Source organism: Lacerta agilis, chromosome 11, assembly GCF_009819535.1.
Source record: "Lacerta agilis isolate rLacAgi1 chromosome 11, rLacAgi1.pri, whole genome shotgun sequence".
In the NCBI taxonomy this organism is placed as follows: domain Eukaryota; kingdom Metazoa; phylum Chordata; class Lepidosauria; order Squamata; family Lacertidae; genus Lacerta; species Lacerta agilis.
This window is the reverse complement of record NC_046322.1, coordinates 61,557,233-61,578,883: the sequence shown is the minus strand read 5'-3', so window position 1 is coordinate 61,578,883 and position 21,651 is coordinate 61,557,233. Positions and strand designations below refer to the sequence as shown.

General features: G+C 40.5%; 1 protein-coding gene across 1 annotated transcript in view; it reads right to left on the bottom strand.

Annotated features, from left to right (window-relative positions):
- Positions 1-379: 379 nt before the first annotated feature.
- Positions 380-21,651, bottom strand: part of DOCK8 (dedicator of cytokinesis 8) — a 172,266-nt gene continuing 150,994 nt past the window's right edge. Inside the window, exons 42-48 of the mRNA XM_033163798.1 lie at positions 13,273-13,407; positions 11,617-11,706; positions 3,687-3,923; positions 3,144-3,287; positions 2,245-2,351; positions 1,498-1,668; positions 380-1,102 (exon numbers count right to left, since the gene is read on the bottom strand). Of these exons, the coding sequence (XP_033019689.1) occupies positions 1,042-1,102; positions 1,498-1,668; positions 2,245-2,351; positions 3,144-3,287; positions 3,687-3,923; positions 11,617-11,706; positions 13,273-13,407 (945 nt within the window). The 3' untranslated portion in view covers positions 380-1,041. The remainder of the gene's footprint in view (positions 1,103-1,497; positions 1,669-2,244; positions 2,352-3,143; positions 3,288-3,686; positions 3,924-11,616; positions 11,707-13,272; positions 13,408-21,651) is intronic.

Genomic DNA, 21,651 nt, shown 5'->3' with positions numbered 1-21,651 from the left:
ATTTAGATTTTTTTATTTCATAGATTACTTTTAGGCCTTTAAGAACAAAAGAACTGCTAAGTGCTAAAAGGTCCCACGATACTCTCCAAAATGTGAACGTTTCACATGTATACAAATTTGCAATTTCGTGAACATTGAACTGAAGGAAATGAGTCCCACCCAACATGAAGCAAAAATACAAGTCAGGTCATCAGGAACAAACACTGTATTTCAAGTATTAGAAGAAATAACTTTTAAATAACAATTATAGTTATTACAATAATGAAACATTCTAACTAGAATGCATCTCTGGAGCCCATAGAAAGAAATATAACTTCCACAGTAAAAGGATAGTAGCATTTGAATATTGGTCACACCTGAGTGGTCTCCATTTTGAGATTTAAATATTACAGAGTGTAATATTTGATCCTACTTGTTAAAAGCATAACTGTAATGTCTTCCATGAGAAAAGTTATTACCAGATCCATTGCAATGCTTTCCATTCAAACAACAATAATTTTATGTAAGTTGGAATCTAGTTATAAATGACTAAGTTTCTTATTACAATAAATGCGATTGAAATGTGCTTAAAATGTGACTTGGGTTGACTTGTTTTGGTTTAACTGTTCATATCTGCTGTTTGGTGAATGTGCTTGATGCAAATCCATGATTGGCGAGAAGGGTCTTTGGGTTACATTCAGGAACATTTCCATGAGCTTGGTATGATCAAACATCCACAGATGAAAGGAACATTTGTTGACAATGCAATATTGTGAACTGGCCTTTAGAATATTGGAGAAAACACAAAGCTGTTTTCTCTGTGTGTGCAAATATCCATGTCAATTTATAATAAAATATCTGTTTTTCTGCAACTAGTTTCAATACCCACTCCCAGATGTGATTAGTTATAACTCTTCCTTCTTGAGTCTTGTACAGAAAGCAATCTTTCCAAAATGTGTTCATGAGAAATTGTGGGGAAATTTTATGATTTTGAACAGCATTTGGATATCCTCTTGTATTTGATCCACTGCAAGTAGATAGCTCCTTTTCATGAAGATGCTTTTAACTGTTCTGTGGAGGCAGATTTTCATATTTCCTAAAACTAGAATTAAGGAAAGAGCCCCTAAAATAAATAAGAAGAAAATGAGAATAGAAATGACTGGACAAGTCAAATAATAATAATAATAATAATAATAATAATAATAATAATAATAATAATAATAATATTGTAAGTAAGTAAGTAAATAAAATACCCTGGTTTCCGAAGCCACTGTTAAAAAATTGTAAAACATTAGACACTAAAAAAAGTTGGATACAGGACTGCCTTCAGATTTTGGTTAGCCAAGGTGGTTCCCTCCAAATGTTGTTGGACTAACTGCCATCATCACCAACCATTGGCCATGATAACTGAGGCTGATAGTTCAACATCATCTGGAGTAAACCACACAGGCTACCCCTGTCCTATGTTGTATTTTGCTATGGTTATTGGGGGTGTGGGGGAAAGGGCTATTCTTATACCTTGAAACACTGTTAACATTCACAATAGGTTTATACAGCTCTGGGATCTTCCTCTCAATCATTGGTCTGAGGTTCTCTTTCAACTTGTTGTAGTTCTTTTTCAATTCTTGTTGATATTCCCTTTGGTCAGCAGTAATCAGGCATTTATTTTTCTCCACTGCTTCACCACATCTGTTCCCAAAAAATGAAGAAAACAATTTTGTTGATTAATATAACCACACAGTATTGGACCATGTGCACATTGTAATAAAGTTTCATTTTTGACTGGACCTGAACTTGAAGATTTTTAGTCTTGTTACCAGGAACAATTTGGTGTTCAATGGGACAATAATTTCACCAGAGGCTACCTTCCATGCTACAGTGGGGGTTGTGTAATTTGTTTATACCTTTGCTGTGGTGAAGAAGAAGAAGAAGAAGAAGAAGAAGAAGAAGAAGAGGAGTTTGGATTTGATATCATGGTTTATCACTACCTGAAGGAGTCTCAAAGCAGCTAACATTCTCCTTTCCTTTCCTCCCCCACAACAAACACTCTGTGAGGTGAGTGGGGCTGAGAGACTTTAGAGAAGTGTGACTAGCCCAAGGTCACCCAGCAGCTGCATGTGGAGGAGCGGAGACGCGAACCCGGTTCCCCAGATTACAAGTCTACCGCTCTTAACCACTACACCACACTGTGTCCTTGGGCTGTGTGCCGACACAGATTTAGTGTAATTGCAATTTTAACAGATTTTACTTTGCCACTTGACTCACCTCATTATGAATTCTTTGAAGCATAACCTTAGCTTGTTGTGATGTCGATAAAGTTTTGGATCCTCTGGAATTTCAGCCAGGAACACTTGAGCTACTTCTAGTGGTCCCTTACAGAAGAACATAAAATTGTATTACATAAAGCCTATTTCTTGAGGAAAAGATGATGAAGTATCCAGTTGATGAAGTAGGTCCAGTTGTGGATGACTCTGGGTTTCCGGCGCTCATCTTGCTTTACTGGGCGAAGGAGCCGGCGTACAGCTTCCGGGTCATGTGGCCAGCATGACTAAGCCACTTCTGGCGAACCAGAGCAGCACACGGAAACGCTGTTTACCTTCCTGCCAGAGTGGTACCTATTTATCTACTTGCACTATGACGTGCTTTCAAACTGCTAGGTTGGCAGGAGCTGGGACCGAGCAACGGGAGCTCACCCTGTCACAGGGATTCGGACTGCTGACCTTCTGATCGGCAAGCCCTAGGCTCTGTGGTTTAACCCACAGTGCCACCCGCGTCCCTTATCAACCAGAATTACTATCATATAAAACCCAATAAATGGCAAAGCACTATTCTAGTCAGATATCAGGAAGACACAACTTTCAGGGCAACTCAGTTGCAACAGGAGGGAGCAGGAGAGGATTTCAGTGGGACAGTACTCTAAAACAGGAATTGGTAAGAAAATGATAAGCCTTTGGACACCCAGCTTTCTCTAAAGCTACCCTGAGATACCCTGGGTATTACAGGATGATTGGGCCTAAGACGTCGCTGGGATATGTCAGACTGATTTCCATGCATATGTGTGCATGTGCACATGCCATTTTAATGTTTTGTTTATGCTGCTAACATGGCTAAGCAGAGAGAAGAGAAGAATAAGAATAAGAATCAACAATATTCTGACAATATACCTGATTTACTGTGGCCCCCACAGAACCTTGAAGCACCATCTGCAGCATTTTGGGATCTGGTGGCACCTGTCTTGTGGCAACAGCCAGCTCAAGCGTTTTCTTTTGCATGTCTTCAATAGCTACTTCAATTGGCATCAAAACAAACTGAAATTACAGAGGGACAGGTATGTTGCAACTCTTTCACAAAGAAACTGCAAATAACAGTTGGCACAAGGATGACAAGCTGTTTTAATGAGGTTTATTTAAGCCAAAAGTAGATAGCATGGTCTTACCACTCTCTGCCACTTGATAAAAGACTGGCAAAAGAGTTAAATGGGAGGAAGTTAAGTGAACCACTCCCATCAGACAGCATAAATGAAATAGGAGGGGAAGAAGAGTAGGGAAAGCAGAAATGACAATTTTAAGAGTGTCTAATCCCACATTCTGTAGCTCAGTTTTTTGTGATTTAATATTCATTTTGTCTCAATGTGGATGATCCCTTTGACTCTTGCATGACTACTGCACATTTTGTTTTAGTTCTATTGCTTTGGAAGCAGACATTACCTCCTCCTTTTGAATGACATTGATTCTAGTTTTGATGTAGGGGAAAGCATGCATTGTGGTCAAAATGGTCTTCCTCTTATACTGCTCATTCAGTTCTCCTCGTGGGCGTCCATCCCGAGTGAAAGGGGTGGTATACATAAATCGTCGGAGGTTGAAGTTTTTCTCAAAATGGGTCACTCTGTCTTTCATCTCATAGTCATCAAAATAGGGTTCCACAAAGGTAATTTGTATGTAGGCCTGGAAAGACAGGGAAAGGGAAAAATCTCTTATATGTAATATAATGTCAATAAAAATTATTTAAGCATGAAGCTGAACCTGCAACTGAGAGACATATTATGCTACTCATAGAACAAACATAAGATGATCTGTTTAGACGGAAGAATGAAGGTATCCTTCTACAAACAGTCCCTATAAGCAAAGAAGCTTGAAGTGCTGGCTTGCCCCTTGATTTTCCCTATGGCATCATAGTCACTTGTGCAACAAACTGAGAGCAAGCAAGGCAACTTGTTTCCAGTGGGAGCTTGTCTTTCCAAAGCCAAATGAAACTGCTCCTCCAACTGCCAGGTCTAAATGCTCTAAAGCTGATTTGCACAAGCTCTGCTTATTGGAGGAGGTGGGAGGACAGCACCCTATACTGCAACCCTGGTTTCTTCTCCCCCCATTATAAAAATATAATCGGGTTAAGGGAAGATAAGGAGTTTGAGGCAAACAACAGAAGATAAAAAGGTTTTGCCAGGAATAACTGGACAGCAGGGACAGAAGGAGCCATGACTTCTTTATACAAGCAAAGAAGAACGGGTGTAGCCAGTTATTTATTTATTTGCAAGGTAGGACTTTTGTTGGGGGGGGGGAGAACCTAGCTCTCTGGTCAGTTAATTAAGTATTGTTATTTATTTAACTGATCAGGGAAGGAACTGCCCCCTTGGGCTACACCATACGAGCTGTGTAAAGAACTAGGCTCTAAACAACTGGACACACATATTGACTGACTTGAGGTATTTTTTTTAAAAAAATATAAAATTAAAAAATTAAAAAAATCCTTCCAGTAGCACCTTACGAGACCAACTAAGTTTGTTCTTGGTATGAGCTTTCGTGTGCATGCACACTTCTTCAGATACACTGAAACAGAAGTCACCAGACCCTTATATATAGTGAGAGAGTGAGGAGGGTGGTGGGAATGGGTGATTGGCTGATGGGTGTGGAAAACCTGTTGACGACTGTTAACGACTGCAATTAGTCTTAAGGGAAAAGCAAGGGGTGAGATGGCTGAAGATAGCTTTGTCACTTACCAAATATTTGACAAATTTGACCATCTCCAAACTTAGAAAAAACAAAATAAAATAAAAAATTCCTTCCAGTAGCACCTTAGAGACCAACTAAGTTTGTTCTTGGTATGAGCTTTCGTGTGCATGCACACTTCTTCAGATACACTGAAACGGAAGTCACCAGACCCTTAAATATAGTGAGAGAGTGGGGAGGGGTATTACTCAGAAGGGTGGTGGGAATGGGTGATTGGCTGATAGGTGTGGAAAACCTGTTGGCGACTCTTAACGACTGCAATTGGTCTTACAGGGGTGAGATGGCAGAAGATAGCTTTGTCATGTATAATGAGATAAGAATCCAATGTCTTTGTTCAGACCAGGTTTCTCCATGGTTTTAAGTTTGGTGATTAGTTGCAATTTGGCCACTTCTCTTTCCAGTCTATTTCTGAAATTCCTTTGTATTAAGATAGCTACTTTGAGATTTTTTATAGAATGTCCTGGGAGATTGAAGTGTTCTCCTACTGGTTTCTCTGTCTTGTGATTCCTGATATCAGATTTATGTCCATTTATCCTTTGGCGTAGGGTTTGGCCTGTTTGTCCAATATAGAGAGCTGAAGGGCACTGTTGACATTTGATGGCATACACAATGTTGGAAGATGAGCAATTAAATAGTCCTGAGATGGTATGTTTGATGTTGTTGGGGCCAGTAATGGTTTATGTGGCAGCAAAGTTGGCATCTGGGTTTATTGCAGGCTCTGGTACCAGTGTCCATGTTGAGTCCTGTTTTTGTATTATTGTGGGTGAGGAGTTGTTTTAGATTGGGTGGCTGTCTGTAGGCGATGAAGGGTCTCCCTCCCAGAGCTTGAGAAAGAGAACTGTCATTGTCTAGGAGAGGTTGTAAATCTCTGATGATGCATTGTACTGTTTTAACTTGTGAATTGTATGTGATTACTAGTGATGTTCTGTTGTTTTCTTGTCTTGCAACAAGTTCTCTCTGGGTATCAGTCTGGCTCTGTTGACCTGTTGTTTAACTTCATCAGGTGGATATTTTAGTTCTAAAAAGGTTTGCTGTAGATCTCTTAGGTGAGAGTCTGTCTGTAGAGTTGGAACAGATGCAGCTATAACGTAGGGCCTGACTATATACAATGGATTGTTTGGTATGTTTCGGATGGTAGCTAGAAGCATGTAGATATGTTTGTCAGTCAGGTGGTGTCTATGTGTCCATCCTGTATTTTTATAGTAGTGTCCAGAAAATGTATTTCTTGCGTAGATTGGTTCATTGTTAGGTTGATGGTGGGGTGAAAGTCATTGAATGTGTGGTGGAAGGAGTCCAGGGTCTGTTGACCATGTGTCCAGATCATAAAAATATCGTCAATGTATCGCAGGTAGAAGAGAGGTTTGAGTGGGTAGGAGGTATTTTTAGTTCATCTGTCACCCAAGAGTCCCAAGGAAACAACAAATAAAACAAAACAAATAAATCAACACCATAACATTAATAACAATTGCAAATTGTTATTAATTAACAGGCTGCAGAGGTGGTGGTGGGAAATAGCACCATGCATTTCATCCCTCCACAAAAGCCTGGGCAAACTTGGTTGGACTGGTCATGTTGTTTGGATGCAACTACAGGTGAAACTCGAAAAATTAGAATATCGTGGAAAAGTCCATTTATGTAAGCAATTGTTTTCATTAGCTACTAGAGTTTAATATATGAGATGACATGCAAAGCAAGATATGTCAAGCCTTTATTTGTTGTAATTGTGATGATTATGGCGTACAGCTGATGAAAACCCCAAAGCTGAAATTGTTAATTTGGGGTTCTCATCAGCTGTACGCCATAACCATCACAATTATAACAAATAAAGGCTTGACATATCTCGCTTATATATTAGTTTCACCTTTTAAATTGAATTACTGAAAGAAATGAACCAAACACCAAAAACTGGCAAACACTGTCCTGCTCCAGTTAGAGAACAGCCTTTACCAAAGGGGTCATGGGCATTGAAAACGATTGAACTCAGCACAAAAGCCCTCACCATTCCACATCAAATCAACCCAAAAAAACAAGGGTTTCGCCACCCACTGTCTCAGATTTTGATTAAACTTGGTGTATGGTGGAAAGAAACACCCTTAAATTTTTTACCTCTATCTCAAACGGTTTTAATTTTATAGCACTTCAAAGTTTAATGAAATTGTGTTTTTGTCCCTCTTGAGATCCTCGGCCTTGTGTGCATTTTATTTTTTTTCTCCATAACCAATGATCAGATCTCTTTGAAATTTCACACAGAGCTCAATACACCAGCACTCAAAAGGTTTTATAAATGCCTAAATAATGTAGTTTTTGGGGTGGAAAAACTAGGTTTAGAAAACCTAAATTTTCAGTGTTAGCGCATGATGTAATTAAAAGTTTTTGATGGTGAAAATTATTGCAAAGACATGCTCTTTCTCCACAAAGAATAAAATTTATGGGTTTCATGCCTTGTAACAAAATTTTACGTTTTTTGGACATCGGGGGGGGGGGGGTGGCTACTGGCTACAACTTTCCTACATTCCATAGCTGTAATAGAAAAAAAATGAAACAAAGTTGTTCATCTTAAAATTTAAAATAATATTAGTTATTACAGGGGGTTTTTTTCTTTCAAAAGTGCAGACTTGTTTTTCAGTTTTGGGGTATTAAAAACTATGAAAATTGGCTATATCATGAAATCAATCTAAAAAAAAAATGGCCAGAAACTTAAATAAGACCTAGCAAAAAAAAGATTAAAAGAATGTAAAATTATGCATTATATTCAATTATGAGTACATCAAATTAGGCTTAAATTATTTTTTAAAAATTCATTTCAGAAATATTAAAAACATGTTTTCTCAGATTGCAGTTCAGAGAAGTCTTTGTGTATGCTGTTATGAGGGGAGGGGAGAGACACGACCCTCTTCCACCTGCCTTGCCCTCCGGCCTTAGGAGCTTCATAAGGAAGCTGTGCCTGGAGGAAGAACTGTGAGGGGAGAGACTCCATCAGGCAAGGCCTTCTTCCACCTTGCAGTCAATCTACTTCTGGTATCTGTGAGCAAAGCACTCTTATAATTTATCCAATCTTTGATTTTTTGTGTGCTAGTTCTTGCTGTGTTTTTCAACTGGAATAAGATGGAAGATTCAATATGTAGTCGAAACAAAATAGGAAACAAAATAGGAAATTCTTTCCAGTAGCACCTTAGAGACCAACTGAGTTTGTTCTTGGTATGAGCTTTCGTGTGCATGCACACTTCTTCAGATACTATGGCAGACCAACACGGCTACCCACCTGTAACTCAATATGTAGTGAATGCCATAAGTTAACAATCATAGAAAAGGGATTGAGAATGTTAATTGTTTAAGCAAAGAGGACAGAGAGCTGTTGCATTTAAGAACTGAAGCTAAAGCTGAAGAATTAGAAACTATTTGCTTACACTACCAAAGTGTATATTTGAAGAAATTTGAATGTCTCAAAAAAAAAAACCTGCAGGGATCCTTTTAAAAAGCACAAAGGACCAGTCAAAAAATATCTACGTCCTGTATGCATCTACGCAGCAGTCTAAAGATTTGCTAGAGACAGGAATTAAAGTAAAGCCAGAAGATGTAGACAAGTTATTTATAGCAGAGATGTAGATCAGATGATGTTGAAGACAGTTGCGTTCAACCTGAAGATCCAAGTTTAGAAGAAAAGACCAGTTTGGAGAGAAGAGAATCCATAGAAAAGCTGAACACATCTCTTACTGAGGTAGGTTGTTTGCCTTTAAAATTACATGGTTTACGTGAACACTGCAAGACACCTTATGGAAAGAGGAAGATAGAAAATTTTGAGGAAAATGTTCGTGATAAAATGAAAAAAAGTGCTACAGGTTGAAATCCCAACTAAAGAGACTGAAGTAGAGATGGTGATTAAAGAGTGAGTGACATGGACAAACTTGTAGAGGTGATGAAAAATTCCATAAAATGCACCTCAAGGAAGAAGCAAATCCAGATGCTGACCATTCCTGCTTCTCTTTCATGGCCACGAATAAAAATTCAATAAACATTTAGTATATCTGATTATTCAGTTCACCAGGCACAGAAACATTTTAAAGAAAGAGGAATTTTAGCTGAACCAGATGCCAGAGGTGGAGAAAAGCTTCCACTCCATTGAAGTGATAAAAGCAAGGTTCTGAACTTTTATCACAGTGACGAGCAGTCCAAAATAATCCCGGGAATGAAAGATGTGGTCAGCATTGGAAAAGAGTATCATAGGAAGCGGCTAATACTGGGCAACCTCCGAGAACTGTATGCAGGCTTCAAGAAGGAATATCCCAGTGTTAAAGTAGGTTTCTCAAAGTTTTGTGCTTTGAAGCCAAAGTGGTATGTTTTGGCTGGTTCTAGTGGAACCCACAGTATATGTGTGTGTACCATTCACCAGAATGCCAATTTACTTCTGCATGCATCGCGAATAGAAGGCACGTAGAAGCACATAATGAAGCTTCTACTCTGGGGGAATCCAAAGAGGAAATGCATGTAATAAATGTCCTGCAAAGAATAATATTGTCAGCCACTTGGAATCTCAATTTGAAGATTTTGATGGAAGTGACCCCATTGAATTTTCACAATGGATTTCCACAGATCGAACACACTTGATCAAAAACCACTTCAACACTAGATGAGTTCATTGATGATCTAACAGACAAAATAGAACATTTGATTCATCATTTTTTCATAGCAAGTCACAGTCTTCCCTTCTTAAAAATTTAAAAGAAAACCTTCCATCACACACTGCTGTTATTCTACTAGATTTCAGTGAAAACTCTTCATTCATTATCCAAAATGTACTTTGCATCCTGTGGTAGTGCATTATAAAAGTCCAGACGGTGAGAAGATGATCTCATCCTATTGCATTATTTCTGATGATTAAAAGCATGTGAATATAGTATGCAAAACTCAAGAATATAATTTTCCTCACATCAAACAGATACACTACTTTAGTGATTGCTGTACAGTACAGTACAGCACAGTACAGTAAGTTCAACTTCCTAAATCCATGGAGAAACCTGGTTTGAACAAAGACATTGGATTCTTATCTCATTATACATAACAAAGCTATCCTTAGCCATCTCACCCCTTGTCTTCCCCTGCAAGACTAATTGCAGCCGTTTAGAGTCGTCATCAGGTTTTCCACACTTATCAGCCTATCACCCATTCCCACCACCCTTCTGAGTAATACCCCTCCCCACTCCCCCACTATATTTAAGGATCTGGTGACTTCTGTTTCAGTGTATCTGAAGAAGTGTGCATGCACACGAAAGCTCATACCAGCAACTAACTCAGTTGGTCTCTAAGGTGCTACTAGAAAGAATTTTCGATTTTGTTTTTCCTAAATCTCTGTCATCATTAGGAAGATTTCGAAATAAACGCACAGTGATCTTTCTTTGCTAGTCATGTCACTTGCCACTAGTCATGGCAAGTCAGAATGTGACAGTATTGGTGGAACTCCAAAATGCCTAGCTAGAAAAGAGAGTCTTGACAAGCAGATTACTACTACAAAAACATTTTTTTTATTTCTGTGACAAAAAAATTGAAAAGGTTATATTGCAAGGAAAGACAGAGACATAATCCGCTCTTCCTTTGAAATCCATTTCAGAGACGTGCACATGCTCCCTGGAACTCGCAATTTCCACAACTTTAAACCACTCAATTCTACAAGCAAAATTGAAGCAAGAATGAGCTTCAACCTGAGGAGCCTCCCTAAACTTCCTGTGAATGCTGATGATCTGTATCCTGGATGTTCTGCCACTTCCAAAGTCGGACTTTGGAATGATATCAAGACGAGGGAGATGCAGATGCTTTTGTAAAATTTCTTCACCCAAATGGACCTTCACCTTCATTCTGCTGGCCAAGCTGTGATGATTCTGGTGCAATACCATTTCCTCATATGCTTGGTGTTGTACAACCCCCACAGTCAATAACTGGCAGAAGATACTTCTTTCCCAACGAGTGTACGGCATTGAAAATGAGAAACTTACAGGTGATACCGAGGCTACAGCAAAGAAACTGAGGAGCATTGAACTTGTAACGTAATCAACTGTGAGAATAGCATAATCTGTTATGGTAATTTTTTGTTGTTCAGTCATTCAGTCGTGTCCGACTCTTCGTGACCCCATGGACCAGAGCATGCCAGGCATGCCTGTCTTTCACTGCCTCCTGCAGTTTGGCCAAATTCATGTTGGTAGCTTCAAGAACACTGTCCAACCATCTCGTCCTAGGTCGTCCCCTTCTCCTTGTGCCCTAAATCTTTCCCATTATCAGGGTCTTTTCTAGGGAGTCTTCTCTTCTCATGAGGTGGCCAAAGTACTGGAGTCTCAGCTTCAGGATCTGTCCTTCCAGTGAGCACTCAGGGCTGATTTCTTTAAGGATGGAGAGGTTTGATCTTCTTGCAGTCCATGGGACTCTCAAGAGTCTCTTCCAGCACCATAATTCAAAAGCATCCATTCTTCGGCGATCAGTCTTCTTTATGGTCCAGCTTTCACTTTCACTATACGGACCTTTGTCGGCAAGGTCACCACCTTGCGCTGCGCCGGGGACAGTTCCTTGACAGTTGTAAAATGTAAGAATGCTCAATACAGAATTCCAAACTCAATTGTAGTAAAGGAAGAAATGCCTTCCATACCTTACTGGGATCTAGCTTGCCCTTGTCTACTGGAGTAGAATCTTTAATCACAACAATGCGATCCTCCCCAAAACACTGACCGTAAAAGCCCTGAAAAGGAAAACAATATTATGGTTGAGGGGCTTTCTCATTTACAATCCTTTTCAATGTACTTAGTTGTGTCTACAAGTAGTAAAAAAGGTGAGATTATTAACTGAAGATAGCCTTACAACTAAACACCAGTTTTCACAAAGAAAAAGGTCACATAGAAATGTTGCAGGTTTCAGTCCTGTCATTTTGAAAAGAGTGAAACCTGAAAGTGAAACCAACTGTGTTCCCACAACACACTAAAACAAATATTGGCTTAGTGAGATAAGCAAATGTGAGAAGAGCTCACTGCCTCTTTTCTCTTGCTCAGTCCTTTTAGCTGCTGTGCAACCACTTGTTACACCTAGTGGTTAGTGAGGAGAAAGTGTAGCCGCAAATCCTGGTTCTCATGACACACTAAGCCAAACTCTGGCTTTGCTTAGCATGGTGCAGAAGCAAAATAAATAAATAAATAACAAAGAGGAGTAAAGTAGCTCTAAGCAGCTCTATAGGGGCCTGCATGTTTGTGTAATTCTGCTATGTGAAGGTTTGGCTTCATGTGTCATGTGAACGAGGCCATAATCTTGCTATAGACATTCTTCAAAACACATATCAGTCTATGGTCAGAACACTGCAGGCTGTCCTTATCAATTTGGTTTATATCAACCCCTGATGGCTGGAACTCATAGAATTCCATCTCCCACCCCCAAGCATTCTAGCCCTATAGAGGGGTTTTTAGTTCTAATCACAGTAGGAATAGATAAGCCTCACCGCCCCATGAACTGGGTTCTGATAAGCTCTTTCTCCCTCCACAACTGTAATGAATAAAGGCAGCTACTTGCCATACACTGGTCATACAGGAAATATGACCCTGAGTAAATTAGGAATGGCAATGCTCATATACCTTACAAATTACTGTGATTGTGTATATGAACTACTTTGAATGTTCAAAAAGTGGAATAGAAATGCTAAATATGATAATCATCCAAGCTAAAAATACCAGAGGTGCCACACTGGCTGTACTACTTGGCCGTTTATATTAAATCTACTCCAAAGGTACCAAGCAAAAGATTAAGCAATTTCAGCAATGGATTTTCTCTAAAGTGTTCACAGTGGCAAGCTCCCTTTGTGCACTGACAACATAATCTAGGCTTATGGGGAATAAAAGTATGTCAGTACGTTGCTTAAACATGTTGAGGAAAGTTGAAGATGGAGCCAGAAATCCTGAGGTCAGGACATGGAAGAGGAAAGGGCAGTTGCACCTCCAATTGATTTCAGTGTATCTGAAGAAGTGTGCATGCACACGAAAGCTCATACCAAGAACAAACTTAGTTGGTCTCTAAGGTGCTACTGGAAGGTATTTTTTATTTTGTTTTCACTGGAAATTATAGTGCTGGATTATTTCCCATTTGGAAAGGCTCTTTGGTACTCACCCCCCCCCTCTCTGCAAACTGCCAGGTTCTGAATTGTGGAGTGTTTATCTGCATTATCTCTTTCATTCCCCATCATTTTAGGTATAGATGCTATTCCTCTTTGAATGGCATCCTTTTGCCGTGATGTCCTAACGTTTACAGAAGTATAACCACTTACCTCCAGTCTATGAGAAATCTCAGGAAGTTTGGTAATGGCAGGCTCTTTGTAAACAAATTCCTGTTCATCTAAATCTCCAAATATGGCTCCATAGAAGCCAACACGGAAGTAAGTGCCAAACATTCTCTTCTGACCCTGTTTGATGAATATGAAGTCACTGAATTTAAATTTCTTTTCATAGCTTTCTATTTTTGTGCAGTGATGAAATTAATTTTTATGGTAATTTATAAATTTGTGTTTGTTATTCTACAAAGCAGCCGTATCTTAGTAGAACTAAGTAGAGTTAAAAGAAACCAAGAGCTTTCTCATATATGGTCTGTAAATTAAAGATTTAAGAAAACTTGAAAAAGCTTTTCTACATCTCAAGAGCAACAAACACATTCCTAAGCAGACAAATAGAAGAAGAGAAGATGAAGGAAGACATCATCAGAACAAATAAAACTTGGGCAGAATCCACTGGCTTGCCCTCCTACACCAGCCCCATAGCACTCCTCCTGTTTGATTTAAATTGAGCTTGCAGGTAAGAACCTCTCAGTGCGCTTTGCCCATTCTCCTAAATCCTAAAATTAAAAAAACCTGCTTTCTAGTAAAGGTTGTCAGACATAAGGGTTGCCCTGTTTCTCTTCTATTAATGCCCATTTGCACTTAGACACTGCCTATAATTTAAAATCTTGCATCAGCATAGTATAGAATTGCTAGCTATCTTTGAAGGAGCTCCACAAGCACAGAGGACACTCTTTGTTGCTGACAAAAAGGCATACATGGACTCTAGTGATTTAGTAAAGGTATGTGAATGTTGATGCACTCCCATTCTCTTTTGCATACAAGAGAATGCTTCAAAGGTTCCAGGGGGATTCTGATGCACTTCCTTTCTGGAAGATCCTGAACTTGTGGAATTTAGGATTGTGCCAGTTGACTATATATAGGTGAAAGCAGATTACCACTCGTGAAGCATGTCCTGCTTCATAACTTCAATCATGGGGAGAGCTGGTTATTTGTTCACAATAGCCATACAGTTGAGTTTGAATCACCGCATGGAACATCTCTAAGCAGTGACTAAGAAATAGGAGATTTTGTGTTCTATAACAAGGGTCTTCTGTGGCATCATAACCAATGGTGGTCTGACGAGTAATAAAAGCACTAGGCTATGATTGTGTCTCGGAATTTTGTGGGAAGGACTGCAGCTCTGTAGCAGAGTGCACACTTTATTTGCAAATGGTGCAGGTTCAATCCTTGGTGTTTCTACAGTATATAGGGCTGGGAAAGACTCCTGCCTGAAACCCTGCAAAGCCACTATTGTATCAGTGACTGTTGTTGCAGGAATTTATGTATAGGAAGGGGGGGGTTGCCCCTCCAGCAGATATCATGCACATGCAGCCCACTACCAAAATCAGCACAAACACTTTTGTGACTTTTGTGATTTGTCCCCACAAGAAATCACAGTTTCTTCCTATCTATTCAAAGAGCCTCTCCTGCACAATACCAAATGTAACAATTCACTACCTCACTGGGAAAACTTCAGAAATTCATAGAGACATGTGAGCTCAGCTACTCAGCAGCCCCTCTGCCTGAGTGATAATTCCTGGCATCCTGATACCTGAGTGCCAGACAGGTAGCCATTCCAGAAATAACAAACCCAGATGAAGACAAAAGGGTGTGATTAACTTGGCTGGGCCCCTTCATGGATCACTGCCTTGTCGTGGCGAAGGGGCTTGAATTACTCAGGGAAGCTATGGACAGGTCAAGATGGACAGGTCGTAGTGGAGAGTTTGGACCAAACGTGATCCACCTGGAGTAGGAACTGGCAAGCCACTCCAGTATCCCTGCCAAGAAAACTCCATGGACAAAGACAACAGGCATATAAAAGATATGACGCTGGAAGATGAGCCCCTCAGGTCGGAAGGCGTCCAACATGCTAGTGGGGAAGAGCGGAGGACAAGTACAAGTAGATCCAGAGCTGATGAAGCGGCTGGGTCAAAGCCGAAAGGACGCTCAGTTGCGGATATGCCTGGAAGCGAAAGGAAAGTCCAGTGCTGTAAAGAAAAGTATTGCATAGGAACCTGGAATGTAAGAACCATGAACCTTGGAAAGCTGGATGTGGTAAAAAATGAGATGGCAAGAATAAACATTGACATCCTAGGCATCAGTGAACTAAAATGGACAGGAATGGGCGAATTCAGTTCGGATGACTATCATATCTACTACTGTGCGCAGGAATCCCGTAAAAGAAATGGAGTGGACCTCATAGTCAACAAAAGAGTGGCGAAAGCTGTACTGGGATGCAATTTCAAAAATGATAGAATGATCTCAATACGAATCCAAGGCAGACCTTTTAACATCACAGTAATCCAAGTTTATGCACCAACTACCAGTGCTGAAGAAACTGAAATTGATCAATTCTATGAAGACTTACAACACCTTATAGAAATGACACCAAAGAAGGATGTTCTTCTCATTATAGGGGATTGGAATGCTAAAGTAGGGAGTCAAGAGATAAAAGGAACAACTGGCAAGTTTGGCCTTGGAGTTCAAAATGAAGCAGGGCAAAGGCTAATAGAGTTCTGTCAAGAGAACAAGCTGGTCATCACAAACACTCTTTTCCAACAACACAAGAGACGACTCTACACATGGACATCACCAGATGGGCAACATCGGAATCAGATTGATTATATTCTCTGCAGCCAAAGATGGAGAAGCTCTATACACTCAGCAAAAACAAGACCTGGAGCTGACTGTGGCTCAGATCATCAGCTTCTTATAGCAAAATTCCAGCTTAAACTGAAGAAAGTAGGAAAAACCACGGGGCCAGTAGGATACAATCTAAATCAAATTCCTTATGAATACACAGTTGAAGTGAAGAACAGGTTTAAGGATTTAGATTTGGTGGATAGAGTGCCTGAAGAACTGTGGATGGAGGCTCGGAACATTATACAGGAGACAGCAACGAAAACCATCCCAATGAAAAAGAAATGCAAGAAAGCAAAGTGACTGTCCAATGAGGCCTTACAAATAGCGGGGGAGAGAAGGCAAGCAAAATGCAAGGGAGATCGTGAAAGATACAGGAAATTGAATGCAGATTTCCAAAGAATGGCAAGGAGAGACAAGAGGGCATTTCTAAATGAGCAATGCAAAAAAATAGAGGAAAATAACAGAATGAGAAAAACCAGAGATTTGTTCAAGAAAATTGGAGATATGAAAGGAACATTTCGTACAAAGATTACCACAATTAAGGACAAAAGTGGAAAGGACCTAACAGAAGCAGAAGACATCAAGAAGAGGTGGCAAGAATACACAGAGGAATTATACCAGAAAGATATGGAGGTCTCATACACCCCAGGTAGTGTGGTTGCTGACCTTGAGCCAGACATCCTGGAGAGTCAAATTGGCCTTAGAAAGCCTTGCAAACAACAAGGCCAGTGGAAGTGATGATATTCCAGCTGAACGATTTAAAATCTTAAAAGATGATGCTGTTAAGGTGCTACACTCAATATGCCAGCAAGTTTGGAAAACTCAGCAGTGCCAAAGAAGGGCAGTGCCAAAGAATGCTCCAACTACCGCACAATTGCACTCATTTCACACGCTAGCAAGGTTATGCTTAAAATTCTACAAGGCAGGCTTAAGCAGTATGTGGACCGAGAACTCCCAGAAGTGCAAGCTGGATTTCGTAGGGGCAGAGGAACCAGAGACCAAATTGCAAACATGCGCTGGATTATGGAGAAAGCTAGAGAGTTCCAGAAAAACATCCACTTCTGCTTCATTGACTACGCAAAAGCATTTGACTGTGTCGACCACAGCAAACTATGGCAAGTTCTTAAAGAAATGGGAGTGCCGGATCACCTCATTTGTCTCCTGAGAAATCTCTATGTGGGACAAGAAGCTACAGTTAGAACTGGATATGGAACAACTGATTGGTTCAAAATTGGGAAAGGAGTACGACAAGGCTGTATATTGTCTCCCTGCTTATTTAACTTATATGCAGAATTCATCATGCGAAAGGCTGGACTGGATGAATCCCAAACTGGAATTAAGATTGCCGGAAAAAATATCAACAACCTCAGATATGCTGATGATACTACCTTGATGGCAGAAAGTGAGGAGGAATTAAAGAACCTTTTAATGAGGGTGAAAGAGGAGAGTGCAAAATATGGTCTGAAGCTCAACATCAAAAAAACTAAGATCATGGCCACTGGTCCCATCACCTCCTGGCAAATAGAAGGGGAATAAATGGAGGCAGTGAGAGATTTCACTTTCTTGGGCTCCATGATCACTGCAGATGCCTGCTTAGAAGACGCCTGCTTCTTGGGAGAAAAGCAATGACAAACCTAGACAGCATCTTAAAAAGCAAAGACATCACCTTGCCGACAAAGGTCCGTATAGTTAAAGCTACGGTTTTCCCAGTAGTAATGTACGGAAGTGAGAGCTGGACCATCAAGAAGGCTGATTGCCGAAGAATTGATGCTTTTGAATTATGGTGCTGGAGGAGACTCTTGAGAGTCCCATGGGCTGCAAGAAGATCAAACCTATCCATTCTCAAAGAAATCAGCCCTGAGTGTTCACTAGAAGGACAGATCCTGAAGTTGAGGCTCCAGTACTTTGGCCACCTCATGAGAAGAGAAGACTCCCTGGAAAAGACCCTGATGTTGGGAAAGATGGAGGGCACAAGGAGAAGGGGACGACAGAGGATGAGATGGTTGGACAGTGTTCTCGAAGCTACTAACATGAGTTTGGCCAAACTACGAGAAGCAGTGAAGGATAGCCGTGCCTGGCGTGCTCTGGTCCATGGGGTCACGAAGAGTCGGACACGACTGAACGACTGAACAACAACAACAACAACTTGGCTGGGAAACAGGGAAATGTAAATATCTCTTTTGTTTCACTTGATGGGTGTTTGGTGCAGGGCAAGGGGAGCCATGGGGCAGGGTCCAGGATGCTCAGGTTACTGCCACCAGACCTCCCCCTTCATGATGTAGCCATGATGTAACCATGATGTAGTTTGGGGGGGGTGTAACATGGGGATTAGTGGCTAATAAAAGTTTGGGGTTCTCTTTTGAACCCCAAAAGATAACCCCAAACTAATAAAAGTTTGGGGTTCTCTTTTGGCTTCCATCTTGTTTCATCTCAGAGCAGGTGGGAGACCTGTTGTGACAGTCTTCAATAAAGACCAAGCCTGCTGTTTGCTCTGGTATTCCTGGCTGCTGTCCTTGTTTTTTGTCCAAGGGAACCCTCAGATTTCTCCGTTAACACTGTCAATGATACCAAGCTAGATGGACCAATGATCTAACAGCTTACGCTGTGTTCAATTTCATTGCACATAAATCCCACTATGTGCAATGAAATATGCATAACTGACTGAAGAATAGGAAAGCATACATTTTAAGGGGTGTTAAAATAATGTATTGCTGTTGCTAATTTAATTTCTGGCTTTATTTCTCTTACAGCACACAGTTACAAGAGATTGATTCAGTCAATCAATCAATCAATCTTTTTTATGGCAAACAGACAGCATATTAAACCAGAATTTCTACATAAGCAATAAAAACAATCAATATGGGATTTAACAATCAATATACTAATTGAATGCACTTGAAATATGTGTCCAGACGAATACAACATCATAAAAGTTTAAAAGAATAAGAGATTTAACTAAGAACCATATGAAAATTTATGCAGCTGTGTACTCTTTTGCTTTCTGTGACTTATGGCTATTGCACAAAATCTAGCTACATTTCTAGTAACATACAAATTCCAGTCAGACAAAAGGTAATTTAAATAGTATTTCTCTGTCTTTCTAAATTTGAGTTACAGGTAGGTATTCCTGCCTGTAACTGTGTTGGTCTGCCATAGTCAAAACAAAAAATAAAAATAAAAAATTCCTTCCAGTAGCACCTTAGAGACCAACTAAGTTTGTTCTTGGTATGAGCTTTCGTGTGCATGCACACTTCTTCAGATACACTGAAACAGAAGTCACCAGACCCTTAAATATAGTGAGGGAGTAGGGAGGGGTATTACTCAGAAGGGTGGTGGGAATGGGTGATCAGCTGATAGGTGTGGAAAACCGTGAATGTTAACGACTGCAATTTTTACAGGGTCTTACAGGGAAAGGCAAGGGGTGAGATGGCTAAAGATAGCTTTGTCATGTATAATGAGATAAGAATCCAATGTCTTTGTTCAGACCAGGTTTCTCTATGGTTTTAGGTTTGGTGATTAGTTGCAATTCAGCCATAATAAAATAATGAAATAATAATAAAAATATCGTCAATGTATCACTTTCCTAAACGTTTCCTAAACTCCTACCCACTCAAACCTCTCTTGTACCTGCGATACATTGACAATACTTTTATTATCTGGACACATGGTCAACAGACCCTGGACACCTTCTACCAGAAATTCAATGACTTTCACCCAACCATCAACCTAACAGTGAACCAATCTATGCAAGAAATACATTTTTTGGACACTATTATAAAAATACAGGATGGACACATAGCATAGCTGTCAAGTTTCGGAATTGAAAATAAGGGATCAGCAGTCTCACCTATCCCGGTGACAGTCACATGTCAGTGGTGGGCGGAGCCAGAAGCAAAAGTGGGCGAAGCAGCAATGTAAACTCCAAGCGGGCTCGGGCTCAGAGTGGAGCAAAGAGGAGGGCAGCCATGTGCTCCACGCGATGGAGCCCCATCGTCTTCTTGTCTGATCCCATCAAAACAGGACAGGAAGCAGCAGCTGCTCAAAGGCAGCCAGGCTCCACCCACCAGCTAACCCTATTGGCCGGCTGAGGGGCTCGGCGGCAACAGATAGGGGCTGATGTAGGGGGAGGAATACACCCCCCTGTAAGCACAGGAAACGGCTCCCACTTGCTTTGAGGGCTGAGGCTTTTCTCTCCAAGTAGGCGAGGTCTTCCCACCCAGTCCCTGGCCAGCAGGGGAGGAGCTGCTTCCATTAAAAATGGGAAATTTAAGGGAAATAAAAAATAAGGGAGAGCAGCGGGAAACTGCTTGAAATAAGGGAGAATCCCGGGGAAAACGGGATACTTGACAGCACTGACACATAGACACCACCTTTTACCATAAACCAACTGACCGGCAAATCTACATGCTTCTAGTTACCAGCGCAAACATACCAAACAATCCATTGTATATAGCCAGGCCCTACGTTACAGCCTCATCTATTCCAACCCTACAGACAGAGACTCTCACCTAAGAGATCTACAGCAAACCTTTTTAGAACTAAAATATCCACCTGATGAAGTTAAACAACAGGTCAACAGAGCCAGACTGATACCCAGAGAGAACTTGCTGCAAGACAGACCCAAAAAAGAACAACTCCCAAGTTAAAACAGTACAATGCATCATCAGAGATCTACAACCTCTCCTAGACAATGACAGTTCTCTTTCTCAAGCTCTGGGAGGGAGACCCTTCATCGCCTACAGACAGCCACCCAATCTAAAACAACTCCTCACCCACAATAATACAAAAACAGGACTCAACATGGACACTGGTACCAGAGCCTGCAATAAACCCAGATGCCAACTTTGCTGCCACATAAACCCAGACAACACCATTACTGGCCCCAACAACATCAAACATACCATCTCAGGACTATTTAATTGCTCATCTTCCAACATTGTGTATGCCATCAAATGTCAACAGTGCCCTTCAGCTCTCTATATTGGACAAACAGGCCAAACCCTACGCCAAAGGATAAATGGACATAAATCTGATATCAGGAATCACAAGACAGAGAAACCAGTAGGAGAACACTTCAATCTCCCAGGACATTCTATAAAAAATCTCAAAGTAGCTATCTTAATACAAAGGAATTTCAGAAATAGACTGGAAAGAGAAGTGGCCAAATTGCAACTAATCACCCAACTTAAAACCATGGAGAAACCTGGTCTGAACAAAGACATTGGATTCTTATCTCATTATACATGACAAAGCTATCTTTAGCCATCTCACCCCTTGCCTTTCCCTGTAAGACCCTGTAAAAATTGCAGTCGTCAACAGGTTTTCCACACCTATCAGCTGATCACCCATTCCCACCACCCTTCTGAGTAATACCCCTCCCCACTCCCTCACTATATTTAAGGGTCTGGTGACTTCCATTTCAGTGTATCTGAAGAAGTGTGCATGCACACGAAAGCTCATACCAAGAACAAACTTAGTTGGTCTCTAAGGTGCTACTGGAAGGAATTTTTTATTTAATTTGGTTTTTTCTAAATTTGGAGATGGTCAAATTTGTCAAATATTTGGTAAGTACTGGAGCCAATCTGTTTGTCCTGAGTGTGGGACAATCAGCTTGGGCTAAGTGTTTTTGTAGTTCTATATCTCTGATTCTCTGTGAAATATTCATTTTTGCTTTATTGTATCCTTGGGTTA